The 21,741-nt window shown below is 42.3% G+C and overlaps 2 protein-coding genes and 1 pseudogene across 3 annotated transcripts in view; 1 reads left to right on the plus strand and 2 right to left on the minus strand.

Annotated features, from left to right (window-relative positions):
• LOC309549119 (uncharacterized protein) overlaps window positions 1-21,741 on the minus strand; it is a 2,919,967-nt gene that overhangs the window by 1,289,099 nt on the left and 1,609,127 nt on the right. The window contains exon 14 of the mRNA XM_082249156.1: window positions 20,747-20,974. Coding sequence (XP_082105282.1) covers window positions 20,747-20,974 — 228 coding nt within the window. The remainder of the gene's footprint in view (window positions 1-20,746; window positions 20,975-21,741) is intronic.
• The window catches only part of LOC309549117 (uncharacterized protein), a 4,285,597-nt gene that overhangs the window by 1,178,438 nt on the left and 3,085,418 nt on the right, over window positions 1-21,741 (plus strand).
• Window positions 8,975-17,197, minus strand: LOC309548658 (annotated as a pseudogene). Its single transcript has 2 exons — window positions 17,109-17,197; window positions 8,975-10,067 (listed from the first exon to the last, which is right to left on the minus strand). The product of its transcript is annotated as an uncharacterized misc_RNA (transcript).

Consider the following 21,741-nt stretch of genomic DNA (forward strand, 5'->3'; position numbering starts at 1 on the left):
ATAGAAAATAAGATCTTATTACCTCATCTGCTGCCTCTTCCAGCAACGTCTTCACTCTACTTCCTCCTTACTCACCTCTCACCCGGAACTTCCTATTAATACCTGACATCACTTCCTGTCTTCTATTGAGACTTCCTGTCTGGGTAGAGGTGAGATCACCATCTTCTGGAGCTCAGAGGTACTGCAGCCGCAAGAAACGTCTCGTAGTGTAAACACAGCCTTGTGCTGTGTGTGTATGTACTGTATATCTTTATAGATGGGGCCATCTCCACTCCCACCAGGGGGGGGGGGGGGAGTATATTACTGCCTAATACCATCACACGCTTGTCCCCCTCTTTCCTGGCCAGGCAGGCTGCATACTCGGATTAACAGTTTGGTGTTTATTTCGTGGTTGACCTCACACATCCTCCAATGACAACTCATATGGCTAAGCTCATGAAGGCCATAACAGGCAAATAGGTGGTTCATTATCAGGGCTTGTTTTCTCAGAGAATAGGTGCAGGAACTCCCCCTTTCTCTGCCTCTACCCACCTCTGTGCATCATTCCTTGGTTCCACCCCCTACCTACCTCCAAGCACCATTCGTTGGTTCAACCCCCCTACCCACCTCAGAGCACCATTGCTTGGTTCCACTCTCTACCCACCTCCCAGTTCCATTCCTTGGTTCCACCCTCTACTACGGATGGCCTTGCGGTTCAACCGGCGGTCGGTTCGCGGCTAATTGTGCTTGTTCGTAGCCCGCCAATTTTGCGAACACATGGCGTTGTTTGCAGCGGCCATATTAGTTTACATTGGGGAGATCTTTGACCCATGATACAGCTGTCAGGTGGAACGGGATAGCCAATTGAAACATTTCAGCACATGGACATGCCCCCTACCTTATAAATAGATCAGAGCTGGCGGCCATTTCACATTCTGCTTTTTGTCAGCATAGGGAGAGGTTGGCGAGTGCACCAGGGACAGATTGCCAGTGACACAAATAGCTCTGTTAAGATCCACAAAAGTCCTTTTCAGGGCTGGTATTTGGTATAGGTGTACTGTCTCTTTTCAGTGTAGGGACCGGTATGCTGTGTGCACCAGGGACAGATCGTCAGTGACACAAATGGCTCTGTTAAGGTCCACAAAAGTCATTTTAAGGGCTGCTATTTGGTATAGGTGTACATTCTTTTGTCAGTGTAGAGAGAGGTTTGCTGTGTGCACCAGGGACAGATCGTCAGTGACACAAATCGCTCTGTTAACGTCCACAAAAGTTATTTTAAGGGCTGCTATTTGGTATTGGTGTGCAGTGCACTATATAGGGGTGTAATCCACGTATAATATACTTTGTAATATAGAAAGCATATTATAGTGGATTTGTATTGTGCACTGTGCAGCATTGTAACTGGTGTGGTGACTGAGCATTGCTGCAGCAATACTACAAACAGTGACAAAAGCACTTTTAATGTATTATAACTGGTGTGATAGACCAGTGGCCCCCCAATACCACATATTGAAGTGGGGAGTTATTTAACAGTATACTTTCCTAAGAGTGTATTGTAGTCCTGCAAAAATTTGTCCAATTATTTGTAGAACTGGTGTGATAAAACTGTGGCCCCCAAATACCACAGATTGAAGCAGGGTGTTACCTGAGTATTCTTTCATAAGTGTATTTGTGTCCTGCAACAATATTGCCTCTTTTTCTGTGTTAACTCTGATACACACAGTGCCAAACTCACTGGCCAATTTTTTGAACAACTGGTGTGATAGACCAGTGGCCCCCCAATACCACATATAGAAGTGGGGTGTTATTTAACAGTATACTTCTCTAAGAGTGTATTTTAGTCCTGCAAACATTTGGCCTCTTTAGCTGGGTTAACTGTGCTACACACAGTGACAACAGTTACTGGCCAATTATTTTTAGAACTGGTGTGATAAACCTGTGGCCCCCAATACCACAGATTGAAGCGGGGTGTTATATGCCTTTTTCCAGATATACTGCGATTCTCTAGAGACTTTTGTCACAGGGTAATTTAAAAAATGAAAGGCAGAGGAAGAGGCAGGTCCTTACTAGGGATGCACCGATCCGATATTCGGATCGGAAATCGGCCCTGATCTAGGAAAAATAGCTGGATCGGAGATCGGTAAAATTTAGCCGTCCCACGGGCCGATCCAGGGCGTCGCAGCACCTACGTCATTAATCAGCCTCACGTGTGTGTGTGTCGGGTATGGAGCGCGCCAAAGAGTCGGCAGTGTGGAGATATTACACACTCGCCACGCCAACGAGTTCCACAGCTGTTTGCAATGTCTGCAAAGTGAATGTTTCGAGGGGAGGTGGTATAACAGCAAAGTTCAATACTACAAATTTAATCAGGCACATCCAGAAACACCACGCTAAGGAGCACGCTGAATTCCTGCAGCTCAACAAAACCAAAGCAGTGGACAATACAGCCCAGCAGCAACAAACTTTGCAGATTGCATTTCAACGTCGTGAAAAGTTTCCGATGGAAAGTATGAAAGCATCAGCAATAACACAGAAAGTTTTGGAATTCATTGTTTTAGATGGTCAACCAATGTCAGTTGTTGAAAATGAGGGCTTCTGTCGCCTACAGGAACACTTGGAGCCGAGGTACTCTCTTCCATCACGCAAGTATTTTTCTGAGACCGCAGTGCCAGAACTGTACAAAAAAGTTTTCCAACACGTCTCAAAAGAGATTAAAGATATAAAGGCTATGAGCTTTACTACAGATATATGGAGCTCTGATGTGTGTCCAATGTCGCTTTTAAGTTTAACAGTCCACTGGTTGGACACAAGCTGTACACCGCACGGTGCAATGCTTCAAGCTAAAAAAATGTATGGTTCACACACCAGCGATACCATTTCAGCTACAATTGAGGCTATACTTGACCAGTGGCACATTCCTTTGAACAAAGTGCATGTCATACTCCGAGACAATGCAAGCAACACGAAAAAGGCCATAGACAAAATGGGGGTACGGAGCTTAGGCTGCTTTGCTCACAGCTTGCAGCTTGTAGTCAATGAGGGGCTACTGTCACAACGGAGTGTGAGCGATGCCATTGCAATCGGTAGACAAATTGTGGGGCATTTTAAACATTCTCAACTTGCGTATTCAAGGCTGCAAGATATCCAGCTCCAGATGCAAATGCAACCTAAACGCCTGCAACAAGACGTCAAAACAATGTGGAATTCTACGTACTTGATGATACAGAGTCTTCTGGAACAGAAGCGAGTCCTCTGTGCTTACATTGCTGACCATGATGACCTGCCCAGTACACTGACCACTAACCAGTGGGCTTTGCTAGAAAAAACTAACATTGTTTTAGCACCATTTGAAGAGCTAACAAGGAAAGTAAGCTCATCAACTGCCTCCACCGCTGACGTCATTCCAGCTGTCACCGTCCTCAAACGCAGCCTTGCTAAAGAAGGCAATGCGGATACTGGCATCAAAACAATGAAAACAACCCTGCTTCAAGCTGTCAACAAACGCTTCGACACTGTGGAAGATGAACCCCTATATGCACTTGCCACCCTGCACGACCCGAGATATAAAGACAGGTAAGTGAAGATTGTGTAACCTAACTAATTACATTAGCCCATCAAGTGTTAGAATTTTAGAATTTTTCTATGTCCAAATTCACAGTCAGCACTGCAGCATGGCATCTCATCAAATACAGCAGAAGACAGTGTTCTTGTGAGAGGAGAATAAAATATATCTATCATATAAGAAATTTGAATGACAATGATAATGAAGAATTGGGAGGGTTCCCCTGGGGTGGGATTTTTTACACAAAGGCACAAAGATTTATAGAAATATTAAGTATAGTTATAATATTTTATTATTTTATTTTATATATTATTTAATAAAATATTATAACTATACTTAATATTTCTATAAATCTTTGTGCCTAAAAAATCCCACCCCAGGGGAACCCTCCCAATTCTTGTATTACCAAGGGATGTGGCACACTTTAAGAACTCTGGTCAAGAGCACACCCATTTTGACAATGATAATGAATGACAATGACATAAATAATTCATGTATTTAGGTCTATATATTAATATTATATAGACCCAATAAATGAACCAATGTCATTGTCATTCATCATTATCTGATTCTTCTGACTATTATAGATTTTTACTCTCCACGACCACAATAACACGTCTGCTAGTGCTACTGTATTTGATGAGATGCCATGCCATGGTGCTGCAAATTTAAAGATTTTGAAATTCCAACACTTTATGGCACTAAAAAACCTGAGGCTGATGGTCGATTAAAGTTTATATATAATTAAATATATATATAACTAACTTTTCAGCCTCAGGTTAGTGTCATGAAGTGTTTCATAATCAACCTAGCCTACGTTTTTATTTCTGTTTCAGATACTTTACAAGTGCGCAATCTGCAAAGCGTGCAAAAGATGCACTGACAGCGGAACTAGAGGAAGACTTGAGGAACAGCCAGAGATGTATAGTAACTAAGTAGAACTACTTCACTACTGTACTTAAGTACGGAAAGGCGGTATCTGTACTTTCCTAGAGTAGAATTCTTTTCTCCTACTTCCACTTTTACTTCACTACATTTTTTCAATGATTTCAATACTTCTACTCTGATATTTTTTTTTTGTGCTGCATAGTTACTCGTTACAATTATAAAAATTACCACTGCCAGAACAGTAGATGGCAGGTTTCATGAAGCTCAAATATGTGTATAATGTCATGTGTACTTTTGACTTTTGACTTCTTTTGACTTCTTTCTTTAATAACTACATAACACAGTATTTGTACTTTTACTTTCAGTACTTGAGTAGCAAAATTTTTTAAAAAAACTACATGCAATACTTAAGTACAAAAAATGTTGAATACTTTAGTACTTCTACTCAAGTCACTTTTTGATCGAGCACTTCCACTTCTACTTAAGTCACTTTTTGATCGAGCACTTGTACTTTTACTCAAGTGTGGGTTTCGAGTACTTTATACAACTCTGGGAACAGCACAGCTGGAGCATCACAGGCCACAGAACCACAAGACAAGGTCCCTCGGGTGGAAGCAGCAGCAGCAGCACCAAGCAGCTTTATGCAAGAGTTTGACCACATTGTGGAGGAGTTTGAACTAGATCCCAGTGCAGCAAGCAGCTCGAGCCCTGCAGTCCAACTGCATGGCTATTTTGCTGAGAAACCCATCGCTGCCTCAGACAACCCATACCAGTTCTGGGGAGTCAACAAATAGAGATTACCTCGTCTTTCTGCCACTGCCACAAAATATCTCTGTGCCCCCTGCACTAGTGTAGAAAGCGAGAGAGTGTTCAGCAGCGTTTCCAGCATTGTGGATGAGAAGAGAAATAGACTTACAGCAGAGAGAGCAGAAATACTTGTCTTTATGAGAAAGAATTTGCCATTGCTGCTGATTAAGTGACCATACTGGTCATTTTTGTGTCATGTGTGATCACACAAACAAATGGCATTTGTATGTAAACAGGTAGCCCAGTGTCACTGTCACATGCCACCATCAAATTACTGTGTGATGATGGTGGTGGTGTGACACTGGACTACATGTTTATAATATGCCATCTGTATGTGTGATCAAGTTGTTGTTGTTCAACAAACTTTTAGTCAGGTCAGAGTCAGACTCAGGCTGCTATGTTGTTGTATTGCCAATGCCCCCCTGCACTAAAAAGTGAGAGAGTGTTCTGTTCACAGTTTGTGTTTGTGGATGAGAAGAGAAATAGCCTTACACAGCAGAGAGAAGAGAAGAAATGCTTGTCTAGTGTCTACAAATCTTCTTGAGGAGCTGAGAGAGAAATAAGTGACCATTCAGGTCATGTTTGTGTCATTGTCATCATGTGTGACTGTGAATCAAGTCAACTTCTTGATCACACAAACAAAAGGCATTTTAATGTGAACAGGTAGTCCAGTGTCACTGCGTCACACGCCGACACCACCATTACTGTGTGATGGTGGTGTGACACTGGACTACATGTTTGCAATATGCTATTTTGTATGTGTGATCAAGTTGTTGTTGTTCTTGTTCGACCAACTTTTGGTCAGGACAGGAATCAGGCTGCTATGTTGTTGCTGCTGGTGTTGTATTGCCCCCTGCAGTGCCTGCCACTAATGCAGAAAGTGAGAGTGTGTATGTTGTTGCTGCTGGTGTTGTATTGCCCCCTGCACTGCCTGCCACTAATGCAGAAAGTGAGAGTGTGTATGTTGTTGCTGGTGTTGTATTGCCCCCTGCAGTGTCTGCACTAATGCAGAAAGTGAGAGTGTGTATGTTGTTGTTGCTGCTGGTGTTGTTGTATTGCCCCCTGCACTGTCTGCCACTAATGCAGAAAGTGAGAGTGTGTATGTTGTTGCTGCTGGTGTTGTTGTATTGCCCCCTGCAGTGTCTGCCACTAATGCAGAAAGTGAGAGTGTGTATGTTGTTGCTGCTGGTGTTGTTGTATTGCCCCCTGCAGTGTCTGCACTAATGCAGAAAGTGAGAGTGTGTATGTTGTTGTTGCTGCTGGTGTTGTTGTATTGCCCCCTGCACTGTCTGCACTAATGCAGAAAGTGAGAGTGTGTATGTTGTTGCTGCTGGTGTTGTATTGCCCCCTGCACTGTCTGCACTAATGCAGAAAGTGAGAGTGTGTATGTTGTTGTTGCTGGTGTTGTATTGCCCCCTGCACTGTCTGCCACTAATGCAGAAAGTGAGAGTGTGTATGTTGTTGTTGCTGGTGTTGTATTGCCCCTGCACTGCCTGCCACTAATGCAGAAAGTGAGAGTGTGTATGTTGTTGTTGCTGCTGGTGTTGTATTGCCCCCTGCACTGCCTGCCACTAATGCAGAAAGTGAGAGTGTGTATGTTGTTGTTGCTGGTGTTGTATTGCCCCCTGCACTGTCTGCACTAATGCAGAAAGTGAGAGTGTGTTCTGTTCAGCAGTTTGTGTTGTGGATGAGAAGAGAAATAGCCTTACACAGAGAGAAGAGAAGAAATGCAATCTTCTTGAGAGAGGCTCAGGCTGCTATTATGTTGCATTTTTTTATTTAAATTCCTGTTTGCACTTTCCAGGATTTTGCACTTTAGTTTACAATGTTTACTGTTTGATTGCTATTGTATGTTCAAGCAATAAACAGTTTTTTTTCTTGTGACTACATTTTATTCTTTGTGTTTGATGATATTTTAGATTTTTAATGCACATTTGTTATATGGTACAGTGCCTTGCGAAAGTATTCGGCCCCCTTGAACTTTGCGACCTTTTGCCACATTTCAGGCTTCAAACATAAAGATAAAAAAATGTAATTTTTTGTGAAGAATCAACAACAAGTGGGACACAATCATGAAGTGGAACGAAATTTATTGGATATTTCAAACATACCGATCCGGAAGTATTATTTTGTTATGAGCTCATGAAACAGTACTTCCGGATCGGACTCAGGATCGGCGATTTCACAAAGCAAAAGATCGGGATCGGGACCAAAAAAGTCGGATCACTGCATCCCTACCCAAGATTTGACGGTATATGGCCCTGTCCATCGTCCCTTTGATGCAATGTCCTGTCCTCTCCTCTTTGCAGAAAAACATTCCCAAAGCATAATGTTTCAACCTCTATGTTTGACAGTGTGGATGGTGTTATTGGGGGCATAGGCAGCATTCCTCCTCCCCCAACATGGTGAGTTGAGTCGATGCCAAAGAGTTCCATTTTGGTCTTCTCTGACCACAAAACTTTCACCCAGTTCTCTTCTGATTTATTTAGATGTTCATTAGCAAACTTCAAATGGGCCTGTACATGTGCTTTCTTGAGCAGGGGGACCTTGCGGGCTCTGCAGGATTTCAGTCCTCCAAGGGGTAGTGTGTTACCAATTGTTTTCTTGGTGACTATGGTCCCAACTGCCTTGATATCATTGCCAAGATTCTCCCGTGTAGTTCTGGGCTGATTCCTCACCGTTCTCATGATCATTGAAACTCCACGAGGTGAGATCTTGCATGGAGCCCCAGACCGAGGGATATGGACAGTTATTTTGTGTTTCTTCTATTTATAAATAATCACACCAACTGTTATCACCCTCTCACCAAGCTGCTTGGCGATGGTCTTGTAGCCATTCCAGCCTTGTGTAGGTCTACCATCTTGTCCCTGACATCCTTGGACAGCTCTTTGGTCTTGGCCATGGTGGAGAGATTGGAATCTGATTGATTGCTTCTGTGGACAGGTGTCTTTTATACAGGTAACAAGCTGAGATTAGGAGCACTCCCTTTAAGAGTGGTGATGAAAGGGTAGGGTGTTGGCGCTGCCTAATAATATGAGTGTGCAAAAAATGTTGGTAAGTGATATGACCAAAAACTATAAGTGCAGTGTAAAAATATGAAAATATATAAAGGAATAACCACACTATAAGATATATGAGGTATAAATGTCGGTGGACTAACAGTGCAAATGTATAGCACTGATTACTGCAGTAATGTCACTGGTAACCCCAAAAGTGTCAAAAATGTCAGTCAAGGGTCCAATCTGTCCGCCGCAATGTCGCAGTACCGAAAAAAAAAAATCGCAGATCGCCGCCATTACGCGTTAAAAAAGAAAACACCATAAATGACAAAAATCTTTCCCTTTGTTAGTAAACGCGATAACTTTTGCGCAAACCAATCAAAATACGCTTTTTGCAATTTTTTCACCAAACATGTAGCATAAAACAAATTGGCCGAAAATGTTAAAAAATTTAGATTTTTACATTTTTTTGGGGGGAATTTCATATAAAAAAAAATGTGAAAAATATTGTTATTTTTGCAAAATTGACGCTTTTTTTTGTTTATCAAATCAAATGTTTGATAAACAAATCATGATAAAAAAAAAAAAAAAATCGCACAGGTGATCAAATACCACCAAAAGAAAGCTCTGTTTGTGGGAAAAAAGGACGTTAAATTCGTTTAGGTACAGCGTCGCACGACCGCGCAATTGTCCATTAAAGTCACGCAGTAAAAAAATCGCAAAAAAAAACCCTGGTCTTTTAGCAGCCAAATCCTCCGGGGCTTAAGTGGTTAAGAAGTTTTCCTTTATCAGTAAAACATTTCCCGCACTCTGAACATGAATAGGGACGCTCACCTGTGTGTATTCTTTAATGGCTAATAAGGACTCCTTTATGATTAAAACTTTTTCCGCACTCTGAACATGAATCCCCTCGAACACACTCCCCTGTGTGAATTTTCTGGTGCTGAAGAAAGGGTCCATTATAACTAAAACATTTCCCGCACTCGGAACACGAATAGGGAAGGTCACCTGCGTGTATTCTCTGATGGCTAAGAAGGCTTTCTTTACGACTGAAACATTTCCCGCACTCTGCACATGAATAGGGACGCTCCACTGTGTGTATTCTCTGATGGCTAATAAGGACTGCTTTATCATTGAAACATTTCCCACACTCTGAACATGAATAGGGAAGGTTACCTGTGTGTATTCTCTGATGGCTAAGAAGGCTTTTTTTGTGCTTATAACATTTCCCGCACTCAGAACATGAATAGGGACGCTCATCTGTGTGTGTTCTCTGATGGCTAAGAAGGTGTCCTTTATTATTAAAACATTTCCCGCACTCAGAACATGAATAGGGACGCTCACCTGTGTGAGTTCTCTGGTGCTTTAGAAGGTTTCCTTTTTGACTAAAACATTTCCCGCACTCTGAACATGAATAGGGACACTCAGCTGTGTGTATTCTTTGGTGTCTAAGAAGGTTATCTTTTTGAATGAAACATTTCCCGCACTCTGAACATGAATAAGGACGCTCACCTGTGTGTATTCTCTGATGGCGAAGAAGGCTTACTTTATGATTAAAACTTTTCCCGCACTCTGAACATGAATAGGGACGCTCACCTGTGTGCATTCTCTGATGCATAACAAGGTCTCCTTTATCATTAAAACATTTTCCGCACTCTGAACATGAATAGGGACGCTCCCCTGTGTGAATTCTCTGGTGCCTGAGAAGGTGTCTTTTCTGACTAAAACATTTCCCACACTCTGAACATGACAATGAATTCTCTCCTGTATGAACCCCTTTATGGTATAAAGAAGATTCCCTGAGATTAGATGGTTTCCCGCACCCGTCGGCACTGTCAGATATTAGAGGACTATGTGAAGTATCAGGAGATTCCAATGATCTCCTCCCATGGTGAGGTCTGTCATGTATATTATGAGGAACGGGATTTACTTCTGGAGAAGATGCCATGTCATTATCTTCTGTAGTCACATCTTCCTCCGATGTCCTTCTATTCCCACCACAGAGTCCGTCTGTCAGAAGACAAGAAAAATTACCAAGAGTTTTCCACACTCATATACACTGCTCAACACTTTATAATCAGAGTATAGCATCAAGTCAGGGAAACTCCTGGGATATTCATCTGCTCAGTCAAGTAGCAGAGGGGGTTTGTCGGGGTTATTGGGGGTTGATTAAAATAATAATAGGTAAAAAGAAAAATGATTTTAAAAGCCATGTATATTTCGTATTATGCATAAGAGATTCTGAACAGGATGGCGTCCATCTTGTTTTTAAGGTGAAACAAAGTTCATATATACTTGTTAAACAAAATGTCTCTCACAGGCTTACAAAGGGTCTATGGTTTCAACAGAGATCTTTGTATTTCTATGTAATCGTAAATAAGATCCCTTTTGACATCTCGATCAGATAAAACTTAGTCAGTCTGACGCTATGTTAAAGGGGGTGATATCTCAGTCTGTCTATAGGTATTTAACAATAGACAATGGCTCAGTGTTTTTCAGCATACATTTAAAGATGAACCATATAAGTTTTCATAGATACATTATTATATGTGAGAAGATATTAGCCATAATTATATCATTATATTATGTAAGGCATATACATATATATTTAGGAACATTGTGTCACGTTTTAGGTTTATATTCTCATAGTAGTATCTTACTTAGACTTAAAACTAAAGTGAAAACGAATTACTTCATGTTAAGGCATGTGGTAGGAGTGTTTATATAAGAATTGCTTTGGACTGGTTTAATGCTCAAGGTGTCATAAATATTCCCAAACCTAGACTATATCTGACAGCCCTATGGCATAGTCAAATAAGTAATTGCTTTTCACTAGCCGACAGGTCAGAGGTCATGAGATAAGAAGGATGGGTAATTGTTTCAAATTATGTTGAATACAAAATTTAATGAACGGTACGATACTGCCCTCTGGAGGCGAAATACCAGGTGCAGTCTTGAGATAATTTGAGATATTCCAATATAAAAATATTATATTGTGTTAAATAATATAATTATTGAAATGGCATTACTTGCCAAGATGAATGATGGAAATACAGGTGGACATTTATGTATGTACTGGTAGTCTGGACAAAGTTTTATGTTGTGTTATTTGATTAATCTTACATATAGAGGAATCATCCTTAATTTTATTAGACCAAGTATGGGGTTAATTATCAAAAGGGGTGTGTCTCTGACCTCACTAGTTTAGGTATAGAATATCCCGACCAATAGGGATAATGTTTCATCCCTCTGGGTTTAACTTATGGTAATTTTTATAGCTCTTTGTTCTTACCATATAAAAGACCAACCCAGATGAGAGAGGAGACACTTTACACTACTGACAACACACCTCACACTTACACCACACACGCTATTACATTTTTCAATAGACTCATCCAGACATACTCCCTGATCCACATCATTCATCTGAAACTTGAAGGGAATCCACCATCTTAAGAATGACATCCATCTTAGGACTCTGGTAACGATTTGAAGCTAGCGGCTATCTTAAGTGTGGTAATTATGCCTTGCTATGTTATTTGATTTTATTCAACAATTGTTTATTCTTTCCTTATATGTTTTATATTGCATATTTAAGGGTAATGAGATTACAATCCCAGCCGTATAAGCCATGGTATATTTTTCTCTAAAAAGCTGATTTTTGTTTTTATACATTTTTATTAATATCAGATTCAGTGCATTATTTGCAATTTTAAGTCTTCCGTTTTGCATGGCTTATTCTCATTCCTTCTGCAGTGGAATGACTTTGGGCTATGTGATTCGCAGACCATTGCAGTCTGTTTATATAGAACATTAATTTATGGCTTATACTATACCTGGGAAGAAATGGTAATCTTGCTTTTACTTTGGTTTCACTTTCACTTTGTTTTAGTTTCACTTTGTTTTACTTTCACTTTCATTATTGAGCTAAACATCACATTGCATTGATTATTTGAAGTTAGTATTTTTCTGTAGAGTTATCTTTTTGTGTCACTTCTTGTTTGATCATATATTGTGTTTACATGTCTTGAGAATAAATATTTTTATATATATTCCACGCTGTAGACTGTACTCACTAAGATTGGTATATGCTTTTAAAAAGAAATTAATCAATTAAAAAGAATTCACGACATTGATTTATGGCAATAGGTGAAGACTCTCCTTTTTCACAGATCTTTGCTTATTAACCATAAATAAATACACTGCTATATTCAGAGCAGTATAAATATTCTGACATAATTAAGTACGAGCGCAAGATATTTATTATTAAATATTCTTACAGGTTGTTACCAACAGGTGCACTAGATGGGCAACAATGAGACGACCTCCAAAACAGGAATGGTTTTACAGGTGGAGGCCACTGACATATTCCCTACTCATTTTTTCTGATGAGTAGGTACATAATATTTTCGCTTTGTACAGTCATAGACACAGCGATCGTAACCTTCATATATAGTCAGTGCTGCATGTTTCCATTCGCCACCTCCACTGACTCCACCCACTCCCCCAACATCTCACTGACTCCACCCACTCCCCCAACATCTCACTGACTCCACCCACCCCCCCAACATCTCATTAACCACTTGCCGACAGCCCACAGTATCTTTACTGCGGCAGGCAGCCACTCCTGGGCAACCCGATGTACCGGTACGTCGCTCACCCAGGAGCCTGTAGGGGGCGAGCGCGCTCCGCTCCGATGTCCGCCGACCCCTCACAACCTCCCGCTGGAGAGGGAGAAAGGCAGGCGGCTGATGTAAACAAAGCCGTCTGTCATTCTCCCTGGTGTAACTGCAGAGATTATACGGTCCTGCTATGTAGGATCGTATGTCTCTGTGGTTACATCACAAGCCATGCCCCCCCAGTTAGAGTCACGCCCCTAAGGATACATTTAACCTACTGTTTACCAACAATGCCAGTGTCATTATTACAGTAACAGTGAATATTTATAGCACTGATTACTGTAGTAATGTCACTGGTAACCCCAAAAGTTTCAAAAATGTCAATCAAGGGTCCGATCTGTCTGCCACCATGTCGCAGTCCCGCAAAACATCGCAGATCACCGCCATTACTCGTTAAAAAAAAAAAAAACAATAAAAATGACAAAAATCTTTCTCTTAGTTAGTAAATGCAAACCAATCAAAATACTCTTATTGCGCTTTTATTTTTACCAAAAATATGAAGCAGAAAACAAATTGGCCTAAAATGTTAAACAATGTTGCTTTTTACATTTTTTTGGGGGGAATTTCATATAAAAAAATGTGAAAAATATTGTTATTTTTTAAAAATTGTCGCTCTTTTTTGTTTATAGCGCAAAAAAGAAAAATCGCACAGGTGATCAAATATCACCAAAAGAAAGCTCTGTTTCTGGGGAAAAAAAAGGAGATCAATTTCGTTTAGGTGCAGCGTCGCACGACAATTGTCTATTAAATTCACGCAGTGCCGAATCGCAAAATAGGGCCTGGTCTTTGAGCAGCCAAATCCTCTGGGGGTTAAGTTTATCTCCTTGGCCTGCGCCTTATCCTGTTCCCTCCTGTTTATTCATTCCTAGGACTCAGCTTTTTTTTTCTTTTTTTTTTTGAAAATTAATTTTTATTGATTTCTAATCACAAAAAAACAAACAAGGCAACCAAAACAACTCCCCATCCCCCCCCAACCTCAGTGCAATGCTCATGTACTACAATACTTATAGGAAAATGCTAAAGGAGAACCTCCCAGGAGAACCTCAACGTGGCAGTGTCTCCCCCACACAGACTCTCACCCTGGTCCATACCCCAACCTCCCCCACCCTCTCACCACTGCTTGTTGTCTGCTAGGCATAGACTTCATTTGTTACCTCCCTAAGTATCAGGGGACCTCAACTCACCCCTCTAAGGTGACCGTCACCTTCACCGGTGGCGGACCACAATCACCTCCGAGAAGAGTAGATGGCCTCTCAGTCCAACCCTGCCATATAACGCATCCTCTATTCAGGTATGTGGCTTTGTAAAATGGCCGCATCGTGTTCACTGGTGACTTCCAATACTCCACCGATGGCGCTTCGGTCTTCCCCCGATGTAGAAGAATAGCGTGTGACGTCATTGCGCCGGAGGACGCAGCGGCCATCTTCTTGGAAGGAAACAGACTATCCCACACTGTCTATACTCCGATGCCATCCTGACTTAATGTGAGTGTGTTTTAAAGATTAATAAAGCGCCACTTTGATTTAATATAATACACTATAAGCCTTTTTACCATTCTCGGGGCCATTTAAGGATCTGGGAATTTATCTGTCACTTTATACCTCCTGAGAATTGTCGGAGACCCGTGGTCAAGGTGGATGAGCCAGTGTGGGGATTATTTACTTGGCGCAGTCTTATCAGCCTGACGGTAAGGATCAGTACTTTTGGTGATATCTGTTGGTATGTTCATCCTGCAGTGCCATCTTGGATTCACGGACACTTGCTGATTTATATCTAATAAGACTGCTCACAGATTCTTTGGAATCTTTGTACGTTTGTTATCTAGAGCTGCACCCATTCTTTTATTTACAGTGCAGAAGAATAGCCTTGCGTGCATAGAACAGAGTAACCAACAATAAAATTCTTTGTGCTCCAAGAGGTGCCATTTCCTCCACCAAACCCAGCAAACACACTGTCAGCATCAAATGTACCCTCAATGTGGTCCTAGGACTAATCTTTGAAGTGTTAATTCTTGTGGACCAAGGCCAGGGGTATCCAATCACATGTCCCACAACTTTTCAAATTTACCCGGACATCAATGTCTTTTAAAGATGTAGCACCCTCCTAGTCAGGTGCTAGAAAGGGAGTGTAGTTTTACCTCTGTCTGCCTATCAGAGGAGCAGCAGGTAAATTCTATATTGCACTCTGCTTATCAGGGAGCAGGATCTGTGAGTTAGGTCTGCTCAGTGTGCCCAGTGTGTGATTCATCTGGTCTAAGGGAGTGTCCCCAGCTGATCCAATGGGGAGGAAAATTGGACAGTGGAGGAAACCTGGCCAATGAGACACAGGCTTTTGGTACTCCCCCAGGGATTGGCACAGAGGGGTTGTCTCTGTGAATTGTGCGGCAGGGTATAAAAAGCCAGGGGCACATGAGGTAGAGGTCTTTTGGCGGGAAGCAAAGTCCCTGAAGGAGGGTGGCGGCTGCCTCCTCTTCTGCAGCAGTGGGTGATGGTCACAGGCAGTTGGCCTGATGAACCAGTGGAAAGGAGCTGAACCCAGAGGTCCAGGAGAGCTGACTGGAGGAGTGAGAATCTGGAAAATTTGTATCGTGAGTACAGAGGATCTTGCCCAGGGGTCTGCCCAGGAAGGGGACCACTCCGGAGTTTATAGTCAGTGGACGCGTGTCAGCTAGTACAGAGAAAGGGGGTACTGGGGGAGTACCCTGAAGAGAAACACAAATAGGAACACTTTCCTCAGCTTCATTCAAGTGGAAGGAGGAAGTAGCGGCCTTGCCACATTCTTAAGCTAGAAGTCCTCTGAATTGTGAATAGTTCAACAGTTGGAGTATCCCACTCATCCCTTCTCCTATCCCAATATGAAATAAAACCACAAAAACAACTACCCCTAGACTGATCATTGACTGAGCCAAGAACATAAAGTGTTAAGATTTCTGCAAGCAGTTGCTACAGGTAACCTAAGGGAATCTTTAAAGTGTGAAAATTCAGCAGTCCTCTAGGGGGCATTGCTACACCTTATATACCTTTCATTTATTCAAGAAGGCTGCCGGGCTGGGGAGCGTGGCATCCGAGGCGTCTCTTGGCTCTTTCTTACCACAACCCCACATAGGCACGCGCTCATTCATCCGGCTCCTTGCTGGTGAGCATCTTAGCATTTATTTTGCCATCTCTTAGTAAATTGAGGCCTCTCTCTGTGGGATTTCCCCCTTCTCTTTCACTCTCTCATATTCTTTGCTTGCCTGACTTTCCTTTCTTCCTCTCTCATACCATCTTTGCCTTCCCTCTTTTTATCTCTATTCTCTTCATAACCCCCCACCGCCCCCTACTACTTACCCTCCCCTCTTTTGGGGGAGATTTTAATATCCCTCTGATTCCTTCGGAGGATACATCCCTGGGATCCTCCTCTGTCCCCCCCTGGCATTCGCAAACGTATTGCAAAGTCCCTCCATAGTGCACACTTGATAGATGTTTGGCGCCTGATGCATCCCGGAGAACGAGACTATTCTTTCTATTCCTCCTCACCAACTATACTCCCGTATAGACTATTTCTTGAGGCCGCATTGTAAGTTACACGCGACTCTTTAATAAGCGCTATTAAATGGTCTGACCATGCCCCTGTTATACTTTTTTACGCAGTAACAGACTTTCGATGGTCCAGAACCCGGATGTGGAGACTAAATGAAAGCCTACTTCAAGATGAGACGGTTTTGACAGATGTAGAGAATTAGACCATTTCTTTCAGACTAACACCATTGCAGATACTGACCCTGGAATCATTTGGGAGGCACACAAGGCAGTGATTCGTGGGGTGTTCATAAAGCATGGCTCCTGGATCAAAAAAACAGCGTACAGCACAACTAGACTCCTTACTCCAAGCTTTGCATGCGTTGGAGTCTCATCAGAAACACGCTCTGTCACTCTCCTCAGAGGTAGAGGTAGAACTCTATGTAGGTAAATTAATGACCATTTACTTTACAAAGCTAAGGCAGCCATGCAAATTTGTCGTAAAATTTCATATGAGTCGGGAAATAAGTGTGGCAGACTATTGGCTAGATCCCTCCAAGAAGAAACCTATTATCTCCCGCACAGGTCAAAAAGCCACGTTACCTAGACATATCACACAATAATTTAAATCCTTCTATGCCTCGCTCTATAACTTACAAACCCCAACCCCCAACAGACCCATATAGAGGAATACCTGCTATCTTTCTGGATGCCCTGGTTGTCCAACACTGACAGTAAATCCCTAGAGGATCCCATCACCTTGGCTGAACTAAAACAGGCCATAGGTGGTTCCAAAGTGGGGAAGGCACCGAGACCGGATGGGTTTACCATCCAATATTATAAAACACTCTTGCCGTCACTTGGACAGTTTATGGCTGACATGTTTAATACATGGGGCTCTGGGACATATATCCCCAAGGAGACTTTACAAGCTCACATTTCCGTCATCCCTAAAGAGGGAAAATATCTCACCTCCTGTAGTAGCTACCGACCCATTTCCTTGCTAAATGTCGATCTTAAACTGTTCACCAAAATCCTAGCAACTAGGATACAACAACATCTGATGCAACTGATCCATTTGGATCAAGTTGGATTTGTGCCTACATGTGAGGCATGGGATAACACAACCATAGTTCTCAACCTCCTACATGTAGCCACCAAGACCCTCACACCCTGTGTCCTCCTAAGCACAGACACACGAGAAGGCCTTTGATTGAATATATCGGCCTTTTATGTTTGCAGTACTTCGACATGTGGGCATCGGCAACACCATGCTAAATTGGATCTCACAGATGTACTCTGCCCCTGCCGCCCAGGTTAAGGCAAACGGTATCTTATTGGACTACTTCACAATTAGGAATGGGACAAGACAGGGGTGCCCTCTGTTACCCTTACACTTCACATTATCACTAGGATCCTTTTTATGTAGAATACGCCTCCGCCCGGATATCTGAGGCATGACTGTTGGGGTGACCCAGCAGAAAATATCAGCGTATCCAGACGACATGTTATTTTCCCTCATAAATCCCATAATTTCTCTACCGAATCTTCCTCACGAGTTTGAGGCATGTGGCACTCTGTCCAATCTAAATATCAAACTTTACTAAATCTGAAGCTATGGGAGTATGCTTATCAAACCCCCTCCTCCACCAACTGCGACTGAATTTTAGGCTAAAATGGACGAACTCAGCGCTGAAATACCTGGGCACTCTCATTCCACCCAAATTTTCACACATCTTCACGCTCAACTTTCTCCCCCTCCTAAACAAAGTCCACATTCTATAAGATAAATCAAATTTTGGTTTCCATTCATGTTTTGGAAGATGCAACATTATTAAAATGTGCATACTCCCTAAGTTCCTATACCTCTTTCAAGCACTTCAGATATTCATCCCTTCACAATACTTTAAACAAGATGACACCCTACTAGTGGATTTTATCTGGGCACATAAGCGACCTAGGCTATGTAGGAGACTTCTCTTGCTTCCTAAACGACCAGGTGGACTGGCAGTGCCGGACTTATGCAAGTACTGTCAGACTACACAATTGGGGAGACTCAGACTGGTGTCATCATGGTGAGGCGAAGCTTTGGTCCAGACTAGAACAGGCCCAATGCGACATACCCCCCCATAGAGCTCCATCGTGCTACCATTCACTACCATATTCCATAAGATGCCATCCCCTCATAGGTCACACGATAAGAACCTGCTCTAAATTATTCACACAACTTTCACTTTCCCCGATGCACTCGCCACTGACACCCATACTGGGGAATCCCCAGTTTACCCCGGGCTACCAACATTCAGGACCTTGATGGAGTCAGGCTATTTCCAAGCCTCCCAATTTTCAACATCATCTAGTTGGCCTGCACTCAAAGACCTCATGGACTCCTCGGGACCCTACCGTCTAGATTTCTGGAGGGCATTGCAACTCCATAATTTCTTAAACTCACTGCCACCTTCCAGTGAAGGCAACACACAACTTACACCCTTCGAAGAACATTGCTCTCAAGACAGAATACTGACACAGGTATTATCCACGACCTATGCATTACTGATCACACTCCAGGGGACTTACCAACCCCCATTCTTAGCTAAGAGGGAATGAGCTTTAGACTGTAACTTTAATCCAGACCAACAAAAATCACATCATTCCGTTTACATTTACATCATCCATCTGCACGTAAATACAACAAACCAACTTCAAACTCCTAACAAGGTGGTACCGCACGCCGTCAAGGTTGAGCAGATTCTTCCCCACACTCACTGATCAGTGCTGGAGATGCCAGGAAGGGCCGGGGGACACTCCTACATGATTTTTGGTTGTGTCCTAAACTAGCGGAGTTCTAGAAGACAGTACGTGAAATGTCTCAGAGGTTTATAAACCGACCGCTCCCCAATGACCCTGCTCTCTTCCTTTTCCATGCCTCTAACATCCCGGCCCAGACCTATAAATATTCTGTCATTTGTCATCTTCTAAATGCTTCTAAAATGTGCATCCCTCTTAAATGGAAAAACCCACAGGCCCTGACTGTTGGCATGTGGCTCAAAAAGGTCGAAGAAATAAATAGAATGGAAAACCTTGTTCTCTCGACACGTCCCCAACACGAACGATATACCAAAACCTGGGGTCAATGGAATATATTTGTCCTCTCTGATGAAGGCTGCTCTTTAATTATTGTAGAACACCTCTTATTCTACGACCGATGTAGATCTCAAACGTATTGTAATACACTGTCTCAGCATATGTTCTATAAGGAATGTTACTGTTTATTATGCCTGGAAGTTGTCTTTTATATAAATAAAAGAATTGAAAAAAAAAATAGATCTGACATGGATCAATGATACAACCTTACCCAACCAAATATCACTAAGTAATAATGCTATTGAAATGATGACAATTTTATTGTTTGGAATATAACGTTATATTGAGGAATGAAGATGGACCTTTCATGTGGTGTACAGTATCTCCTCCTCATTTGTTTGGAACATGACATTAGACTCAGGCATGGGGCAGAAGACCCAAAACTCATAACCTAGGTGCCTATATCATGCACATTTTTTTTGCCAGCCGAATACCAGAATCTCCATAAATCCAGTCTAGAGACATAAATTGTGTCTGCAGCACAGAGAAGGAAGATTATCCGAGAGAAATACAGGAATACAGGACAGGGAACACAGCTCAGGAAAGTGACCAGGGTATTACAGGCTGATATCACCCAGTCCCCGCCCTACTCTGGACCAATCAGTGAGCAGTATGGGTGGAGGAATGTATTTAGTGTTAATGACCCACCTGTGCTGATCTCTGTAGGAGTGTCCTCCTCTATAAATGTCCCCGTTATTCCATCCTCCTCCATAGACTGCTGATCATCCCTCACATACCTCTCTTCTTCTTCTGCTTTAACCTCAAATTCTATATCGATTGGATCTCCACTCTAAACCAAGAAAATGAAAGAATATCATCTGTAAAATATAAGCTTTATTATCACAAAAAAATACACACATTGTCTCCATGAGTCTGTGTTTTATAATCTCTGTCTCACCAACCTTGTAACAGTGAGGGATGGTGTGACCTTCCTGTGTGGAATCCCGGGAATACAGAGGACGGGGACATCTCTCTGGTGGGTTCCTGGTATTAGGTGGCTCCATCATATCCTTGTGTCCTTCTGAACACTCCTCCATCCCTCCATACTCCTCATCCTCCTCTTTATACTCTTCTTTAACATCAATAATATAATCCCTGAGGTTTCCACTCTGAATAAATAATAAAACATTTATTGTAACAAACATGCTGTATATAAATCAGAACTACCAATCATTGACAATCATCTACCTGATGATGGTGGGGGATGGTGTGACCTTCCTGTGTGGAATCCCGGGAATACAGAGGACGGGGACATCTCTCTGGTGGGTTTCTGTAGCTGGATGACTCCACCATGGTGTCCTGGTACAGATCTTTGTGTTCTTTTAGAAACTCTGACTCCTCCATCACCCCATCCTCATCATCCTCCTCTTTTATCTCTTCTTTAACCTCAAATTTAGAATCTCTCAGGTTTCCACTCTGAATATATAATAAAAATGACATCAATGGTAACAATGCAGATAATGTACAGATCCTAATGATACTATCAGTGATTGTTCCTCATCTACCTGATGATGGTGAGGGATGGTGTGACCGTTCTGTGTGGCATCCCGGGAATACAGAGGACGGGGACATCTCTCTGGTGGGTTCCCATTACTGGATCCATCTGTAGGAAACACACACACTGACTGAATACATTGTTTCTATGTGTTTATCAGATGATGGGGGATCTAGGTGGATCCTCCGTACTGCTCTCTCCTTTACAATAAAGTCTCCTCCTACCCGGTGATGTGAGGGGCGGCTGATTGTCCATCATGACGTCCTTGTAGAGATCCTTGTGTCCTTCTAAATACTCCCACTCCTCCATGGAGAAATAGACAGTGACATCCTGACACCTTATAGGAACCTGACACACACAATGTGTGTCAGTCACCATCCAGACACATCCCTTGTCTGTTACTGGATAATGTCCCAGAATTCCCAGCACCTCTCCTCGATGATCTCTCTGGTGACTTCTAGAATCTTCTTTGTATTTCTCTATTCTATCAGGGAGGGAGGTGGAGGCAATGTGATGGTCATATGATCTCCAGACTTCACAGGAGGAAAACTCTAGATCTGAACACAAATAGTAAAATCAAATGAAATTCCCAGAATCCTCCTCACCTCACTATTCAGGTTTCCATTTGATTAAAGCCCCACTTCAGACTGAGGTATAATTTACCCACACAGGACCCCCACACAACGCA

Source organism: Pelophylax lessonae, assembly GCF_965119305.1.
Source record: "Pelophylax lessonae genome assembly, chromosome: 3".
NCBI lineage: Eukaryota > Metazoa > Chordata > Amphibia > Anura > Ranidae > Pelophylax > Pelophylax lessonae.